General features: G+C 42.7%; 1 protein-coding gene across 1 annotated transcript in view; it reads left to right on the top strand.

Annotated features, from left to right (window-relative positions):
- The window catches only part of HYDIN (HYDIN axonemal central pair apparatus protein), a 334542-nt gene that overhangs the window by 289900 nt on the left and 24579 nt on the right, over positions 1–20063 (top strand). The window contains exons 66-77 of the mRNA XM_077756337.1: positions 1540–1700; positions 3922–4019; positions 4802–5006; positions 6161–6373; positions 6841–6979; positions 8091–8256; positions 11469–11616; positions 12035–12242; positions 12849–13070; positions 14395–14564; positions 16353–16551; positions 18195–18353. Coding sequence (XP_077612463.1) covers positions 1540–1700; positions 3922–4019; positions 4802–5006; positions 6161–6373; positions 6841–6979; positions 8091–8256; positions 11469–11616; positions 12035–12242; positions 12849–13070; positions 14395–14564; positions 16353–16551; positions 18195–18353 — 2088 coding nt within the window. The remainder of the gene's footprint in view (positions 1–1539; positions 1701–3921; positions 4020–4801; positions 5007–6160; positions 6374–6840; positions 6980–8090; positions 8257–11468; positions 11617–12034; positions 12243–12848; positions 13071–14394; positions 14565–16352; positions 16552–18194; positions 18354–20063) is intronic.

Below are 20063 nucleotides of genomic sequence, written 5' to 3'. Positions count from 1 at the left end.
GCGTCGGGCTCTGTGCTGACTGCCAGCTCAGGGCATGGAGCCTGTTTCAGAGTCTGTGTCTCCTTCTCTCTCTGATTCTCCCCTGCTCACGCTGTCTCTCTCTCTCTCCTAGAAATAAATAAAACATTTAAAAAAAATTTAAAAAAAAAAAAAAAGAATTTTGCTTTTTATATTTAAGCTCTTGGCCCACCTAAATTTTATGTATGGTGTGAGGCAAGGGTCTGATTTCATAGTTTTCCACCTGGAAAACTAACCTGGCCAAATCCCTTTTTTGTTTAGCCCTTCTGTTTCCTAGTGATCTGCCATGACTCCCTTGTCATCTAAATTTCATATATTCCTTGAATGTTTCTTGTCTCAGTATTCTACTTCACTGTCAATTTGTCTATCCCTATGCCAGTTTTACCTTGCCTTAATTTCCATAGCTTCATAATCAGCCTTGATATCTGCAAGGGAAGTCCCTCTTCCATACTGTTTTGTTCTGAAGTATTTTTGTTATTATTGGTCCTTTATTTTTCTATCTAATTTTGGAATCCACTTACCAAGTTTCGTGGAAAACTTGATTGAAACTTGATTGGAATTAGATTGTATCTGTAAGTCAGTTTAGGAAGGATTAACAAATTTACAATATTAATTCATTCTTTCTATTATGAGTTTTATTTCTCTATTTATTTAGGTCTTCTTTAACTTTTTTTTTTTACTACCATTTAGTTTCTTTAATACTATTAGGACTTTTCAGGTTTTTTATTTGTTTTTGAGTCAATTTTATTAAGTTATTTTTCAATGAATTTGCCCTTCATCTCAGTTTTTCATATGTATTTTTGTAAAGTTATTTATAATATTTTCTTATTATCTGTTTAAATTTGTAGGATCAGTGGTAGTGTCCTCTTTTTAATTTTTGATATCAGTTATTTTCATTTACTCATTTTTTCTTGATCCTTTGCACTGAAGACTTTTTAAGTCGTTCCAAATAAACATCATTTGGCTTTATTGGTGCTCTCTGTTCTCAACTTATTTTCTGTTTCATTAATATCTGTGCCTAATTTTGTGATTTCCTTTCTTCTACCTTCTTTATAAATTTTTTTAAATGTCTTATTTATTCCTGAGAGACAGAGAGAGAGAGAGAGAGAGAGACAGCGTGAGCAGGGGAGGGTCAGAGAGAGAGGGAGACACAGAATCTGAAGCAGGCTCCAAGCTCTGAGCTAGCTGTCAGCACAGAGCCTGAAGCGGGCCTTGAACCCGTGAACCATGAGATCATGACCTGAGCCGAAGTCGGATGCTTAATCGACTGAACCACCCAGGCGCCCCATCTTCTACCTTCTTTCATCTACCCAAAAACTCATGTCTCTATAGTCCTGATGCTCTTAGTAATTTGTTTCCATTCCCATATAGGGGTCATTTTAGGTTTGCCTTAATCATTTATTCAGGAATTGGAATCACTTATTCTGTAAGTTGGTGTTAATTTGCATGGGTAAAATAAAGTACTCTGTTACCCCCCACCCCTTTATTCTTGTGAGTCAACTAGCTCTGCCTTTGTTACAGGTGATAGAAACAGATCCTGAGCCTGCTCACTCAGTAGTAGAAGAAAACTACCGAGAATTGCAAGTTCAGATCAGTGCCAATGTGAATTTTGCTTCATATCAATGCCAAACAAGCAACGTGCACTTTAAAGAAACACTGGTTTACCAGACCCGAGTGTTTGAGTAAGTCTTTGAAAGTCCCCCAGCACTCACTGAGAAGCTATTTCATTTAATAATTTGCCCATTCTTTCATCAAATATTTATTCAGTGTTTATGACAGCATATACCAGGCACCATACCTATGTAGACTGCACCAGAGGAACTCTGGGGATGCAGTGAAACATTGAGACCCACAGAGCTATTGAAGTTCACACCTGAAATCAAGATATAGCCCATGAAACACAGTCCACCAGGAAGGCAGCATCTGGCTATCAGCTTCAGTAGGGATGGCCCTTGAAGCGTCTACACCACTACCCAGGAACTATTCTTTTCTCCCTGACCCCAGGTGACAGTATCCACACTAGTTGGAATGGGTCCATCTTAGCCTTGAAGCCCCACAACCAACAGAAGCCAATACTTCTCATAAGCACCCCATAGGTATAGTTTCCAGGATCCTTAAAGGAGTCACTATACTCACAGAACCCCAAGGCTATGGCTTCCCTCCAGAAAATCATAATTCCCCCCAGACCAGATGCAGTTTACCAATCAGAGGTCATTTTTACTCTAAACAATGTTGCCTAATAATACAGCCGATACTTCTCCTTTATCAGGTGTCCTGGGAAACAGCTAGGAAATTCATTCAAAGTCACAATTGTCCTTAGAAGGAAAAAGGGTTATGTTAACTCACATACAGGTATATAAGGATGCCATGTGTCCCCCTCCTAAAGAGCTCATGGGGGGAATGGGTGAAAATAGGTGAATTGGTGGTTACAATATGGTGTCCTGTGTATGCTATGAGAGTACCTAAAGCAGACGACATATCAGGGAAGACTTCCCAGATGAAGCAGTGCCCCAGCTGAATTTTGAAGGATGAGTAGGAGATAGCCAGGTGAAGAATTGAGAAAAAACAGCCTTCTAGGCAGAGAAAGCAGCATATAAAAAGACAGAGAAAGATGATTCTTTGAGAATTAGGAGTTCAAAAAAGTAAACCACTGACATTTCAACTTGCAGAAAAATTGGTAATTAACTTGTTCAACTCATTTGCATTTGTTACATTTTAAGTGTTCAAATTATCATAGAACCAAAAGAAATAAGGCAGGCAGTGGGACCTTCTGATGATAGCCATTTCCTCTAAAGCTGGGGTTGGCAAACTATGGCCCGAGGGCCAAATCTAGCTAGCTGCCTATTGTTGTAAATAAAGTTTCTTTTGACCCACAGCCACACCCATGCATTTATGTGTTGTCTATGGCTGCTTTGGTACTACAACAGCAGAGTGAGTAGTTGCTACAAACGCCTATGGTATGCAAAGCCAAAAAACATGTTATCTTGCCCTTTGCAAAAAAAAGTTTGCCAACTACAGTCTGAACCAAAAACTTTTTTATCAAGAGTATTCTGTACCACCAAGATTTCTCCACTTTTTAAATATTTTCTTTAGGGTAGTAGCCAGTGCTCATACTTTTACACAATAAACATAAGCCCCTGAGGTCAAAGCACTTGACTTTGGGCATACCTGTACAGTTTACCTGGACTGAATAATGGAAATCTAATCCTTATACCCTCCCCTAGATCTACACTCCCCTCCAAGCTCTCAACTCCTACTGCTTCACTAAAACTAGCAAGGCTAACAATCATTTTCCTGTATCAAGGCCTCATCCTTCTGCTGTGATTGTGATCAAGTTTAAAAATGATTCCACAAAAAGCTATTTCCTGGTTCTTGTCTTAGGTGCAGGGAAACTTGAGGCAAGACAAGGCTCAACTAATTCAGAAATTGAGACAAGTTTCAGCCAATAAAGGAATCTCAGGCAGGGGTCAAACAGCCTCTGACCACAGGGACATTGTTTCCAGTGGAAGATGATTCCGGAAGGGAGGGACTAGAATTTGTACCTAAAGAATGTATTGTCATGGGAAACACATTTCGATTCCTTTCTCATGGGAATTTTTCAGGATTACAGGAAATGCATGCTGAGAGCTCATTGCATAGGGTGCTGGTGGTGTGCCAGATGATTTAATGTGCTAAACATTTGGATATTTTTACTTGTAATAGTAAATAGTGTTTTAGGAGATATAACTAGCACAGCAAATGCATGATGTCAGTTAAAATGCTTAACACTTGCCTTTTGAAGAAATGTTTAAGAAACACACTAACAACTTTAAAAAAGTTAAGTAACAGTATAGATGATCTACAGACAGGAAAAAAAATCGTTGACAGCATATTTCTCAAATCCATTCTCTGATATATCTGCAGGCTTGAACTGACTAATTCAGGAAATGTGCAGCTGGAATTCAACTGGGTCTCAGAAGAGACTGCAAAAGCTGTCAGCTTTGCAATGCCAGATAACCAAGGTAAACACAATGATAAGAAACACCCAGGGCTTGAACTGAGTCCCCAATTAGTAGGAGAGCCTTGTTCATGGAGAAGTGAGCACTGCTCAATCGGCTCTCTCAGTAGCCAAGGAGAAGCAGAACAAATGTTTCATGGTGTCTGCAGAGCCAAACAGGTCTGAGAAACTCAAGAACTGACCTCTGTCCTCCTGGAGCCTGGGACCCTGGCCCTCCACTAGGCCAGCACCCCAGTCACAGACCAGTAGGAATCTTGTCTTTTAGGCCTTAACCTCTTGGGAGATTACAGACCCTTGCAGAAACTGATAAAAACTATGAACTCTCTTCCCAGGAAAATACACACCCATACCCATTTTGATATATATGAAGCATTTGGAAAAGGACGCAACACTTAGTGGACAAATATTCATTAGTGTTGTTGCAGTTTTGGAGATTTGTAGACCTTTGAATGGGCCCCCAAATCATTAACCACTACTTTCAAACAATGATTCTCCAAAAATTATATTCACAGCCCATTATTCTTGAGGTAGAAGACCCACAGACATCTCTTTGACCCACCCCCTTGAGCCAAAAGGAAACAACTTTGAAAACTTGATAAAATTAATAGAAGTATTTTTCATCAGTCTCCTGTGAGAGATATGAGCCAATCCCTTACCCTTAGTGCTCAAAGTTAAATATACCTGGTAGAAGAGGTGAGCCCACAGAGGGACCTGTGAGTGGGCTGCCTTCCACCTGCCCTCCCACTGCAAATACAGGGTATCACTGGCTCTCTGTTTTGCCCCCAGGTTCTTCTCAAAAAGACCAGTTTAGCCAGGGCACACTGCACACGATCAGCACTCTGGACAGCGCCACGGACCAAGGGAATGAAGTTCCCCCACCCTTCTTTATGGAACCCGCCTCAGGTGTTGTGCCTGTGGGCAAGAGTCAGAAGCTCAAAGTAAAATTCTCCCCGCTGGAAGTTGGAGACTTCGAGAGCAACCTCTTCTGCCAGTAAGGAGATGTGCTCCCTAAAGCAAAACTCCACATCTTCTACCCTCTCTTTTGTTCCAGCACTATCACCATTCTTTCCACCCCCTGGGCCCCTCCACAGACCCCTGATTGTCACATTTCCCATTGGGAAGATTCAGAGAGGCCAGGATTTAGAAGATGAGGAGAATTTGGTCTTTTGTATTACTCACCAGCACTCGCTAGACTCTTCCTCCTGCCTATTACCCCCTTCCCAGCCCCACACAGGATTCCACTGAGCAACAGAATGGCTGACAAACAGGTAGGTTCCAATCCTTGGGCAAATATAAACTTAGGAAAACTTTATTGTATCTTTTCTGAGACTTCGTCTCCTCATATGTAAAATGGAAATAACAATATCCACCTTGGACAATCATCATGAACATTAAGTGAGTTAATTCAAGTGAAGACTTAGAACAGTACCTGGCACACAAAAAGCACAATAAACATTACATAGCCATGGTGGTGGACCTGATACATAGGTGAGGAATAGAGGGGGACCCAGACCCAATTCAAGAAATCCGATCCAATAACATTTAGCAATGAAAGTCCATGGTGTGCTAACCACTCCCATGAAAGCTCCATACAGAAGACTTACCTTATACAGGAATTGTATAAAATATGGCATAGGGTGGCAGAGGCCTACGTGAGCCATAAAAGCCTTGTGGAGCCCCTGCAGTCACACTGCAGGGACCACTCCCACACGTGGGCACTTAAGCTTGGTGCTGGGGCTAGAGGTCTCCTTACATCCAGTTTACCTACTTCAAGGAGCTCAGGTACTCTTAGAATTTCTGTGTCAGTTTTCACACCCCACTAGATGGCTGTGGGAGGGTCCAGAGGGCAAGACTCTGCTCATTTTACAGAAGGGAGAATTTCTCACCACTGCTGGAGGGAATAACTTGGGGCCATACTTAGATACAGAGAAGGAACCAGAATTCACCTCCTCATACTCAACCCATTCATGAATGAACACCTACTCTGTATCATGCACTATTCAAGGCATTGATATTATGTTGTTGACCAGGATAGACCCAGTCTCTGCTTTCATTGAGCTCACATTCTGGTGAATATAATATTCATATCCAACCAAGGAAGCAATGGTTGATCTAAAAATAAATAAAATAATGTTTTCCTCTCAGGATTCCCAACCTGCCACCTGGAGAGCAAGGCCCAGTCCTATCAGCAAAAGGGCGGAGCCTTTTACCCGTCTGCCATTTTGACCTAAAGCACTCAGATTACATCAGTGGTCATCGACGCAACCCAGATCTCCGAGGACCTTCTGGTGCGGCTCTGGATTCAAACACCCGAGTGATTGAGTTCACCAGTGTGGGCATAGGAGGGAAGAATATCCGGTGAGTTGCTTAGGTTTGCATTGGTTCTTATCAGTGAGTTCTTCTAAAGAACTTAGAGGAAGAATTCAGAGAACTCAGTGGGGCTAATTCCTAGAAGCAGGTTTGAAATATTGGGGTTGGATTTTAAAGAAGTCCATAGTAAGGAAGCTGAATTTTGTCTCCTTAGTTTTGACACTGGGGAAAATTTGGAAGACATAAAAAAAATGTCATCCCTGACAACCACCTTAACCAGAGAGGGTCAATGGGACAAAAGGACCTTGGGTATCATTATTATTCCAAAATCCAGAACTCTAGCCATAGTTTGGCCTCCCAAATGAGGTGCAGTTTTCATTTCTATGGTAATGAAGTATGCAGATAAGTTCTGATCCCCAGATAGGGGGACTGTGCTGAGGAAGGTCCTAAGAAAGTTTCTCTTATTCCTCAACCTCCATTTCACTCACTGCTATCAATTCTTCCCCCTCGGCCAGGACTTTTACAATCCTGAACCCAACTAATAGCACCTACTCCTTCTCTTGGATCTCTGAAGAAATTGAAAGTCTCCAGAACCCTCCAGCCTTCACATGCCTTACAGAGAAGGGTTTCATCCACCCTGAAAAGAAAGCGGAGGTGGGTGTGTGTGGGTGTGTGTGGGTGTGTGTGTGTGTGTGAGAGAGAGAGAGAGAGAGAGAGAGAGAAGCAGAACTGCTTGACCCATGGCATTGATCATTTTCTCCCTGTCTGCATAGCAAGTGTGCTATAGACCATAGGTAAAGTCTATGGTCTAAGACTAATGCAGCCTAAGGGTGCATCAATCAACAAGTATTTCTTGAGTGGCATATACATTAGGCAGTCCTCATGAACAAGACAGACCTGAGCTCTCTTGCTTGGCCATGGAGAAGTGGAGAGCTTTAGTATTTGCAGTTTTAAAATTGAAATTATTAAAGCAGGAAACGGGAGCTAGACACTAATACCTGCAGACTCTAGGACTCATAGATTACTCTATGAAGACTTATTTTTTCCCCAAAGGACTGACAGCAGTAAAAGGATACAGATGTATTTTTACTTGATCAGGACAAAGGGTAAAACAGAAAAGCGAGTCATGTTCCACAGCATAGTCCTCACGTTTACACAGTGGTACAGGGTACGGAGTCAGACCTAAATAAATATGATCTCAGTGGCCAAAAGAGACCTTTGGGCCCTGTATCCTGTAAGTTCTGCAGAGAATCTTGGAGGCAGAAATAAATCCATGAAACAGAAATCATGCATTCAAATGCCTTCAGGAAGGTCACACAAATGAATGGAGCATGCCAAGGGGACAATGATCGGGAATGCTCAGCACCAGTACCAGCTGGTGATAGTGCTTCTCTGTCAGATGACCACCACACAGACAAGTTGCCAGTGTTGCCACTTCTCCCAAAATTTTTGTGAAGAGCTAAAATTCCATATTTCTATTGGAATCTCTCTATTTTTACATGCCTGACAAAGACATGGTGTGAAATATGGCAGCACAGCCATCAGAGGCTGTGGGTGGGCTAGACCCCCTTAGGAAGACCTTTGGAAGAGCAAATAAGACATTGATATTGCTGGAACAGCCAAAATCACATGCCTTCACAGTAGAAAGGTAGGGATGACCTGGTAATGCCAACTATCGTAACCCCAGCACCAGTATGCCTTCAAGGGCACGTGGAGTAAGCAAACAGAAGTGCCTTTACCACTCTTTTCCAAACTGTCTTCTTAGATTGTTTTCCAGTTCACGCCTTTCCATCTGGACATCACAGAAGCATTCTGGACTTTCTTAATCCCTGAACATAACATCACAGTCCCTTTCCTACTGGTAGGAAAAGCCACCGACCCTCTCATCAATCTGGACAAGTCACACCTCAACTTCAGTTGTCTCCTCATTGGTAAGGCTGCCCTGTTGGTTTATGTTTAGAGTTGGAATGACTTGTCAGGGTTGGGGGTAGGACTGACCCCACAATGAGCTCTGGGAGCAGACTTGGGTGGGGAACTTTTTCTGGTGCCTTCCAGAAGCATGTTAGAGGTCCTCTATCATTGTTCACAAAGCCACAAAATATTTGTCTTTCAACCTAATTTCCATCAGGTATCTTGTAAACCCACATACTAATAACCCAAGGAAATTTAGGATACTTGCTACAAATCCCACTTGTTAGATTCCTTGAAGGCCTAGCCTGCCCATGTTCATTCCCAGAGCCTCATGTTATCCCCATCTTACTTGTATGTGCCTCCAGAGTATGGGCTATATCTGTTTGCCTCTCAGTCTGTGCCACAGTGGTCAGATTTCTCTGCCATCCTTTCATGCATTCATTCAGCTCAACAAATATTACTAAGCCCCTTGTGTGACCCAGGCACTCTCCTGTGAGCTGAGAATGCCATGGATAAAGCCAAAGTCCTCACTTTCGTGGTGGTTACATTCTAGTAATAGGAAGTAGACTACCAAAAAAGAAAAGAGAAGATACAGCATGTCTAATGTTATTAAGTATTCTAGATAAGAATAAAGCAAGGTAGGGAGGATAAAGAATACCAATAGACAATGGGGAAGTAACATTTGATCAAAGACCTGAAGGAAATAAAGGAAGTAATTGCCAGGTCCTTATCACATGGATGTGGGGTGTGTGTGTGTGTGTGTGTGTGTGTGTGTGAAATACAACTAAAACCAGAATATATTTTAGTAACTCATTAGATTTTTACATTTAAACAAGTAATATTCTTTGTAATAAGTCAATTAATCTATTATATAAAGAAATTTTTACTCTCCATCCATCCTTTCCATCAAAGAAAACCAAGTTAACAGTTTTTTATGTAATACTTCCATACATTTCTTATACTGATACATATAAGTAGGTGGGAGGAATTTGTCATGTTTCAGAAGGTTTTAAACAAATAAATGGGCAAATCAGAATAAGAATAATAACAGCATTCTTAACTATAGAGGACACACTGATGGTTACAAGAGGGGAGGAGCATAGAAGGATGGTGATGAAATATGTAGTAGGGATTAAGGAGTGCACTTCTGATGGGTACCAGATGATGTATGGAAGTGTTGAATCACCCACCATATTGTACACGTGACACTAATATAACACTGTATATTAACTAACTGGAATTAAAATTTTTAAAAAATAATAGAATAGAATAAATAAATACCACAAGAAAAACAATTTAATCTAGAAATGTAAGGGTGGTGCATTTTAGTATAATTATATCAACATATTAAAGAACAACCATGTAACGATGTGAATATATACTAAAAAGTCATTGCTAAAATTCATCAAACATTCTCAACAGAAATTCTTTTTTTTTCTTTACAAATAGTTTATTGTCAAGTTGGTTTCCATATAACACCCAGTGCTCATCCCCACAAGTGCCCTCCTCCATGCCCATCTCCTCCCTCCCCCCCCAACACCCATCAGTCCTCAGTTTGTTTTCAGCATTCAAGAGTCTCTCATGGTTTGCCTNTTTTTTTATTTATTTCTAGGAGAGAGAGAGAGACAGCCTGAGCGGGGGAGGGTCAGAGAGAGAGAGGGAGACACAGACTCCAAAACAGGCTCCAGGCTCTGAGCTGGCAGTCAGCACAGAGCCCAACGTGGGGCTTGAACCCACGAACTGCGAGATGATGACCTAAGCGAAAGTCAGATGCTTAACCAACTAAGCCACCCAGGCACCCCTAAACCACACCTTCTTGATCCATTCATCTCAACAGAAATTCTAACAGTAAGAGAGGAATGGAGGGAAAAACTTAAAAAAAGAAGACTAACCAAAATTAAGAGGCAAATATTATCTTGTAATAAATCGCTAAAACCACTGCAGTTAAAATTAGGCAAACCACTGCAGGAATTAGGCAAAGATGCTCATTATTATTATTGAATACTTTCTTAGTGGTTTTAGCAAATACAATAAAACAAGAAAATTCAGTAATTGGCATACACATTAGGGAAAAAGAGACAAAACTATCTCATTTGCTGTTGCTCGTGACTTCATACATAGAAAAGCTCAAGAGGCTCTAGAGAAAAGCAAAACAAACCACTAGAATCAACAGGATAATTTAGTAAGTGACTGAATGCAAGACAATTATGTAAAAATCAATAGTTTCTCTTTCTTTTAGCAATAGGCACCTAGAAACAGAAACAAAAAAAATCGATTCAATATTGACAAAAGCTATATAATATCTAAGGATAAATGTAACAAGAAAAGCACAGAATCTATATGAAGAAAACTATAAAATCTTATTAAAATGCTCCCAAACAATATATGAACATTTATCAGTTCTCTCAGAATTGAATGCAAATGTAATCAAGTTCCACACAGAGTCCCAACTAGTGTTGCCAGATAGAATACAGGATGCACAATTTTGAATTTCAGATAACAATGAGTAATTTTTTTTGTATGTCAGCATAAGTACGTCCCATGCAATATTTGGGACATACTTACACTATATATATATATATTAATATATATATAATTATATATATTAATATATATATTTAAATCTGGCAACCTTAATCCCTAAAGGATTAGGAGTGGGAGGGGGAGAATTGGAAAAATTGATTCTAATGTTTATGTGAAAAAACAAATGCTGTATAATAGTCAAGAAAAGTAAGAAAAGGCAAAAAGAGTGATAGAAAATATATCAGGGGCTTGTCAGGACTCTCATGACATTCCTGAGCTCTGATTCAAAAGAGTTCAATGCAGAGACTATTTACAAAGATACTGACAGAGTTAAGGTGCTACTAGGGAGGGTGAAGCCCTCATTAATAAAAGTAGGAAGGCATTGGGTCCAAAGGAACAGGGAGAGAAAATAGTATCATCAGAATCATAGGACAGTTGTGACTAAGGCAGAGAAGCCACCTGGCAGGAACAGGCAATTGATGGAGTAAAGTTCTAGAAGGAAGAGGTGGAATTCCCCAGGGGGAAGAAGGTCACTTGTAGAGCAGAAAGAAGGAAGAGAGGTGGTCAAAGACTGAAGAGCTTGGGAGAAGAGAGAAAAGAAGTTGAATGTCTTATAAGGAGGTTTCCTCTTGCCTGAGGAGCAGTATCTGCCCAGATACCTCAGGAGCAGATGTGAGGTCTTCACTGAGGGCTGGTGTTTCCTCCTCAGGCAGAGAAGCCAGAGAGACCGTGCACATCATCAACAAGGAGGAGCAGGGGTTCCATTTTGCCTTCCAGGACAACTCCCGATATTCTGAAGGTTTCAGCAACAGCCTGGTCATATGTCCCATGGAAGGCTGGATCCCACCGCTGTCCAGGTAAAGGAAAGGTCCCCCAGGACTATACCCTCCTAAGGCAGCAGGCGTTCCCGGCCTGCCAGGAGGATAAGTTTCCCTCAGAGTGCCCCGTGTCAAGATTAATATGAACAATCCCATCTCTGTCCTGCTATTTCTCATTGTTCATTTTCCTGATGAATTGTAGAGCCCTGAGAGTTTTAAGCTCTTGTTCTCAATATTTTCTCTCATGCTTATGTTTTTTTCCTTGCTATCTACTGTATTTGTGAATTCATAAAGCAATGTCCCAGCTTGTCTGGCAAATCTTCAAAACTCATCATAATTTGAGGTGGTGATACTCTTTCCTCATAGTATATGTGCCAGTCCATCAGGCTTATATTCTTTAGCAGGTTTTAGCAGGTTGGCCTAGTCAGCTAATTTGCTGTCTTCTTCCCCCAACCAGGTTCCCAATTGATATTTTCTTCACACCAAAGCAGGAAGGAGATGTGAACTTTAATTTGATCTGCAATGTGAAAAAGAAAGCCCACCCTCTGACCTTAAATGTCAAGGCTGAGGGCTACACTATGAATGCAGAGGTCAAGTGCAAGGACAGGACTGGCTTGATCACTGTCCTGACTCCCAACCAGACTACCATTATCAACTTCTATGAAGTAAGTGTGTGAGAGAGCACTCCTGACTCCCAACCAGACTACCATTATCAACTTCTATGAAGTAAGAGTGTGAGAGAGCACTGATCTCTCTCTCTCTCTCTCTCTCTCTGTGTGTGTGTGTGTGTGTGTGTGTGTGTCCCCACACTAGCTGAGAAAGGCAGTATAAGTGAATGTTAGCTGAATCGCTCTGTTTCAAAAGCCAGAGTGACCAGGAGAACAGAAACATGCCAGGAGCAGCTCCATCCTCAGAGTATATATAGTTTTAACGTGAAGACGTTTCCTGTTTTATTTTTCAGGGGGTAGAGAGATGGTAGGGACGGAAAGAATCCTTGTATTAAACATACAGGAAGAATGTTTGGTTACCAAGGGAGGTCTAAGAATTAAATTGCCATCTTACTCTTTAGGTACGAGAGGCCCCCAGCACTTCATAACTCTTGCTGGAATACCTAACTACATTAAGCTAATGATACTCAACTCACTAACATCATCTGCCATCCCTATTTCCCAAAGGATATTTTTCCCCCAACCTGTTATGTATCCTGACCCCAGAGAAGGGAACCATGGTTTACATTCATTCCATATACTGCTCTGTTCTCTGTCTCTCAGGTGGAGTTGAATGAATGTGTTCAGTGTGAATTCAGCTTTATCAACACTGGAAAGTTCAGCTTTAGCTTCCAGGCAGAGCTTTCTGGCCCCAAAGCCCTGCTGCAGTACTTGGACTTTTCACCCATTGATGGCAGTGTAGACGTGGGGCAGACTGTGCACACCACCTTGTCTTTCCAACCATTTAAGAAGTGTGTCTTGAAGGGCCTGGAACTCAGAATCAAGGTGAGACCACTTAATATTGCCTGACGCTGAAAGCACTCACAGCACTCTGTCTTGAAAGATTAATTCTCCTGTGTGTGCCTTGTCTTCTCCACCCTGCCAGAAGCTCCTGGAGAGTGGTTGTATTGGAGATGATCCCAAAGTCTCTAGTATAAAGGCCTCACCCACAGTTGAGGGGCCTGGTGAATGTCAGCTGAAAAGCAGTTCACCATCCATGCACTAGAATACCATGAAGCCATTAAAATAAATAAGGGAGACAGATGGGAGGTGGAAAGGAAGCAAGAGAGATAAAATATGTATAACCTTTTCCAAGATAAGTTATTGAATGAAAAACCAAGAAATTGTGATGTCTCTGGGAATGGCTGTGTCCTATGGTTGTTATTCCACAGGGACGAAAACACTGGCATGAAAACCAGAAAAATCAACTTTTTTAGAACTCTCAAAATCAACCAAAGCCTTGCAACAATCCTAGGGGCATTTATTCAAGAAAAATAGCTGTACTGTGTGTAACAGGTGTACTGGTTTTCCATTTATGAATTCATTTAGGAAATCTTGTACCAATGATTATTATGTTTATTCTAATGATGTTTAGAATGAGTAGTGGATATTTTGTTTTAAATTAATTATCAACTTAAGAAATTTCATATTATAAAAATTTTCTGAAGAGCAGAGTAAGTTCATGTCCCCTCAGGAATGTGTATCATCTTGTGGAGAATTCAGAGGTGACCCATATTTTACCCTTTCCACTCTTTCACCCTTGACATATGGGCCTTTGGCCTCATTCTTGCCCTTTCCTGGTCACAACGTGACCATCTCACCTGTAACCCTATGTCTGCATTCAGAGTGGAAATAAGAGAGAAGAGCCCAAAGGCAAACATGAACAAATAAATAAATAAACTTTCCCAGTAAGACCTTGCCTCTCTATTCAAAATAGGACACCCTCTTGTCTTCTGTTTACATCCTGATAACCAGAACTATAGGACCTCAAGTATTTTCACTTAGGTCCCCTGAAAACTAACCGGAGTCATGTTCATGAGGAACGCTTGGGAAGCAGATGTGGGGTAGTAACTAGCAGTCTCTGCCACACCGCTCTGCCTTCAGGGTGACTCACTGCTGCAGTAGCCACCACAGGGCCTGACTGCAGACTATCCCACTTTCCTTTTCTCCAGCCAGCAAACTTCTAACCTATGAGTCAGAATCTCTGCAGATGGAGTCTTGGGACCCATATATTTTTTAAAGCACTGACCACCTTCCTCCTTCACCTGAGGACCTGAGGAGTCCTTTGCTCACACCTCTAATCATACTCCCCCTGCATTCCCACCTGCAGGTCAGCCACGGCCCAACATTTACATGCAGCATCTCAGGCTGTGCTGTGAGCCCAGCCGTTCATTTCTCCTTCACCAGCTACAACTTTGGGACCTGCTTCATCTACCAAGCTGGGATGCCCCCGTACAAACAAATCTTGGCTGTCACCAACAAGGAAGAAACACCCATGAGGTAAGCAGACTTTCCAGAGTTTCCAGATGATTCTGCAGCTCCTTGTGGGTCCTACAGCCTCCATAGGTGAAGTCCTACCAAAATAGAAAAAAGAAAGATTATGGGAAGAGTCAAACACAGTTGGCCATGAATCCCATGTCTCCTTTCCCCACCACTAATACTGACACTTGGGTAGCCATGAGCTACTCTACTGAAAAATCTTGAAGTGAGTAGGGCAATGCCAGATGTAATGAAGGTGGAAACCAAAGTTTAAAGAGTTAAAAAGTGACTTTCTCAGGCCATTATTACTTTGTAATAAGTGACAGATACATACAGAGCCTAAGTTTTTTTATTAAAATCCAGTGTCTCTGCACCATCTCTGTGTAGAATGTTCCAGTCCAGGTTTCTGGGCCTTATCCCAGACCTATTGAAACAGAATTTCCAGAGACTGGCCCAGACACCCGTGTCTCCTCAAAGCTCTTTCCTAAAGGAAGGAACTGTTACACATCTGTGCTATCCTGTATGGCAGCCTATAAGTCCATGTGGCTGTGGAGTACCTAAAATGTGCCTGGTACAACAGAGGGACTGAACTTTTCATTTTTTAAATTTCAATTCATTTGAATTTGAATCTGAATTGCCACATGTGTCTAGTGACTACCATATTGGATACCACGGGCCTAAGTTCAAATCCCAGCTATTCCCTAGCTGTGTGACTGAGGCACATGTTCTAAACTCTCATTTCTTGGGATGGGGGATAATAATAGCTCCTCCCCTACGGGGCTATTAGGAGGGTTAAATTAGAGAGAGCACTAGAACAGTGTCTGGAACATAGCAAATACTAGGTTATGGTTATCTGCTGCTACTGCTACTGTTGCAGTGATTATCATCCTTAATGGTGAGTCATGTGATTTTAAATGCTAATTAAAAATCTTCCCTGTATGATTTAATTCAATCTGAGTCCTACATGAAGGCATTAAGTTCTATTTATTGGCCTTGCTGGACTCCTTCTCTACATACCTGGAAGACAGACAAGAAAGTATTATAATGGAGAGAACTAGTGCCTTCCTACACACAGATAGACTAGAGTGGATATGATCTTTGAAGATCCCGTGTAGTTGAGCAATTAGTGGTAATAAGAATGGCTCACCATTATGAACTGTCTCCTCTGTGCCCTGTGTAATGACTGACTTAGTCTCTCTATTTCATTTAATACTCACAACAACCTTATGAGGTAGCTATCACTACCCCAGTTCTACCAATAAGGAAACAGAGGCCCAAATGAGCTATGTAACTCTTCTAAGGTCTCATTGCTAGTTAGGGATAGAGCCTGGATCCAAACTCCTGTGTCTGAATCCAGAACACATACCCCTCTCCTCTGTGCTTCGCTACCCAGTTACTTTAGGAAACACTTCCTTCTTATAAGAGGATACAAAGCTATGTGCGGCTTTTTCAAGAAAGAGAGAATAAATAGCGTGAAAAGAACCTTGAGCAGAGAGTCATGAGAGTTTGTGTTTGAGGCCTGGTTCTGCCAGAATCTTAGGGTGTAATTTGAGGTAAGTAACTTGATTATGTCCTGGAGAGTATGGGCTGGATCACTGCTGATGTCCCTTCTTCCATGGCTCCATGGCAACAGGGCAGGAAAGCCATCAGTAGCTCAGAAAGACAAGAAGATAGAATCAATCTTTTTGGGTATCTTAAACATGTTTTCTCACCTCCAGCACAGGCTGATGCTGGAGACCCTCTTACTTGGTAGACAAAATGGAAATATCTGGGCCTTCTAACTTATACATCTTCCTCCTGATTTTCTAGCTTAGACTGTCTATACACCAACACAACGTACCTTGAGGTAAACTTCCGTGTCGATGTGATAAAGCCAGGGAAGACACTGGAGATTCCAATCATCTTTTATCCTCAAGAAAGTATCAATTACCGAGAACTCATCCCCTTTGAAATCAATGGGCTCTCACAACAAGTAATTGAAATCAAAGGGAAAGGCACAGAAATGAAGGTAAGAGACTTTTGGGGAGATCCTCAGGCTTGGGACCTTCCATTTTGCCCTCACAGCCACCTTTGCCCCTCCCACTCTTCCTCCCCTCTCCACCTGTCCTGCCCCCAAGCTGCTCCGTCAGAGGCCAGGAGCTGTCAGATCTGACTCTGAGTGAACCATAGACCGTATTCAATGCCAAACTTAACTGTATCATAGGGTACAAGTAATCACAGGCACTGGAGACACATTCTTTTTCTTGGAAAAGTTTGAGACTGTCAGACGCACAATCCCAAGCATGTCCTTCTCTCACATTAGGGCATGTTTTGTTTTCAGGTTTAATAGACAAGATCTATTTTGAATAGCAATTCATTTTAGATATACATGCAGACATACATTTCAGTTGTGAAATATTTTTCCTTAATACCACATTGATTAATATTCTTGAGCCAGGCACAGATCCCAGGATTATATTTGATTGAGGGCATTTCTTCTAAGTAGGTGCTCCTAATGAAAGTCCTGCTGCTAATCCCTTTCTCCCCAGTATCTGGTAAACATTTAAGGTGTCTTTTCGGCCGGTATATTTGCATTTTAATAGGAGATTTTGGAAGACTAAAGAACTTCCAAGATGCTTAGGAATGCATGGGGCATTTGAGCAACTGAGAAGACCGGAGGGGTGTCTTCCTGTCAGCCTTCCCATCAAGCTAGAGAAATGACAAAACATTACCACCCAGTGTGTCTGCACCCAAGCCAGAGATGGGGTCTCTTCTGATATCACTGATTCATTGATTTGTTCATTCTGTCAGTCGCTCATTCTGCACTCATTTTGCACTAGGTACTTTGTGGGAAATCCAGAGGCGACTTAAACATGTTCTTTCATCTCCAGAAGCACAGATTGCTATTGGAAACTCTCACCTTTTTAGTCACAGTGGAAACACGTGGCCTGGATATAAAGAACGTTGAGGGGCAGGGGGTGGGCAGTTTAGTGACTGCATGAGTGGCTGCTGCTTGCTGTGCATCCGTGCTGTCCTGAGGGTGAGGCCCAGCCTGACCTTGATCTATCCAGACCAACATTTTGATCGATGAACTTAGATGAGGACTTGGAAGCATGTCTCCTCTTCCACCTCTGCCGCCACCATTCTGTTTGCATGGCTGTCACCTGTCCCTGTCCAGCCCATCGCCACGGAGCACCAAGCATTTGATTGGGTCACTCCACGCTTCACTGGCCTCCCACTTGTCCTGGCACAATCCCGGAGGACCTCCAAACTCGTCTTCCCGGTGTGCCCCTCGCTCCCGGCTGCAGGCCCACCCTGACTCAAACAGACTAGATGGCACCCTTCCTTTAGCTCCCAGGGTAGACATGCCTTCCCCAGGGAGGCCGCCCCAGGACCCCCAGCCGGCTCAGCCCTGACAATGTGCTCTCAAGGTACCCTGGGCTTTCCTTTCACATCTCTTCACCCAGTTGTAATTATGTAGTTGTGTAATGAGCTGCTTGGTGGGTATTTTGTGGACGTAAATGTTTACCAGGGGAGTGAATGCCCATCCCACATGAAGAAGGCAGGACACTGATAGGAACCACCATTGCCTCACCAGGATAGACATATCGTAATAGTTTTTTTCCAGGAACTGATGAACCCTCCCTTCCTGCCTTCTTTCTTGTTCCACAGATTTCAGTCCTAGATCCAGCTAATAGAATTGTGAAGTTAGGAGCTGTCCTGCCGGGACAGGTTGTGAAAAAAACGGTTTCCGTCATGAACAACAGCCACGCCCCACTCACATTTAGCCAGTCAGCCCTGTTCTCGATTCCAGAACTCCAGGAACCCAAGGTTGGTGCCCAGGGCTCCCAGTGGGCTTTTCATGCTTCCCAATGACATGGATGACGAGATGACTGTGGTAGCAACACAAACAGCTCACACTTCTCAGGCATCTACAGTGCACCAGGCCATTCTAAGAGCTTCCCCTGTGCTACCTCAAGTATCTTCACAAAAACAGTATAGGGCTAGTGTTCTTAGTATTCTCACTTTATATATAGGGACACCAAGGATCGGAGAGGCTGCATACCTCCAAAGGGCAGCAGAATGAAAGAGAAAAGGATGGGATTCAGTAGAACTGGATTCTAATGAAGGTATATATCCTCACAGTTGGAAAGTCATAAAGGAAAACATTTTCATCAAAATCTCCCACCCAGAAATAATCACTTGCACATGACCACTTTCTTGCCATACACCCACCTGGCAGAGAGACCACGAGATCAAGCTTCTGGCATCTCTTCCTACAAGGGCACTAGTCCCATCATCAGGATCCCACTCTCATGACCTCATCTACACCTATTTATCCCCTAAATGCCTCACCTTTAAATGCCACTCATATATGAATTGTCGTGGTCAGGGGCGGGGGGTGCAGGGATACAATTCAGTCTGTAGCAAGGAGAACACGATGTAGACTGATCTGGTGAATTACATGGTCTTTAGGGATCACTGACACAGAAACAATTCCAGAACAGCCTAGAAACTGCAGAGGCAGGGTGTGAATTGGGAAGGGCTGCTCAGAGGACAGCGGTGAGCTGTGGAAGCCCTCACAAGGAGGGAGGCCTGTACTGGGTTTATGGGATGGAGGTGTCTCCCAGGCAGACAGGTTGGGGACAGGTGTGCTTGCAGGCAGAGGTACATGTGCTCAAAGGGGTCTGTGCTTTTGGAAAGCTAGGTATGATTCAGTGCAGCATGGGCACTGTGGACCATCTAGGGACTCCTAGATACAGAGAGGGAGCCTGGGCAAGCTAGCCAGAGCAAGAGAAGAGCAGCACCTCATCCCAGAGCCCATGTTGTTGGCCAAAGACAGAGGGCAGACTTGCTTCCACTTCCTTATTCATCCAAATCACCATCCTCAGTGCTGCTGGGTCAGGGTCCCTGACCATTTGTCTAGCCCCTTTTGCCTTTTGAGGTGACGAGTGACCTGTACTGGCACCAACGTCGTGGTGTTTGGAGAACTCACTGAGATCCCTGCTCCTGCATGGTTTCCGGCCCACTGTCTGCTGCCACAGCCCCCTGCTGGTGACCACACGGCACCCTGTACCCAGGGAGCTCAAGCATGGAAGGAGCTTTGGCTTCCTCAAAGCCGATTTTGGTTGATTTCTACCAGGACAAAACCGTGGGGGGCAGGGAGATTGGGAACCATATGAATTTAAACAGGAGTTTTGTTCTCAAGCTTTAGAAGACACAGGTCACCCAGGGTACTTTTGAAGATGTGAGCTCCAAACTCTCCCAAAATCCAGTTGGAATGGGGCAGGACCTGGGAATCTGCATTTTAAACAGCACACTGGGAAGTGTGATACAGGGAGCCCAGGGAGCACTCTTTGGAAAAACACGGGAGCATTAAGTGTTTTCTATTTCCTCTTATCTTAGTATTCCCTGCACCAGAGAGTAGGGGTCATTTGCAAGGATCTAGAGAGAAAACTAACATTTATTGAATGACTGTTATGTGCCACACATTTATATAGATGATCTGAATCTTCACCATGGAATAAGTCACAGAAAGTT

This window comes from Crocuta crocuta, unplaced genomic scaffold (genome assembly GCF_008692635.1).
Source record: "Crocuta crocuta isolate KB4526 unplaced genomic scaffold, BGI_CrCroc_1.0 scaffold388, whole genome shotgun sequence".
Lineage (NCBI taxonomy): Eukaryota > Metazoa > Chordata > Mammalia > Carnivora > Hyaenidae > Crocuta > Crocuta crocuta.
This window is presented reverse-complemented; position numbering and strand designations above follow the sequence as displayed.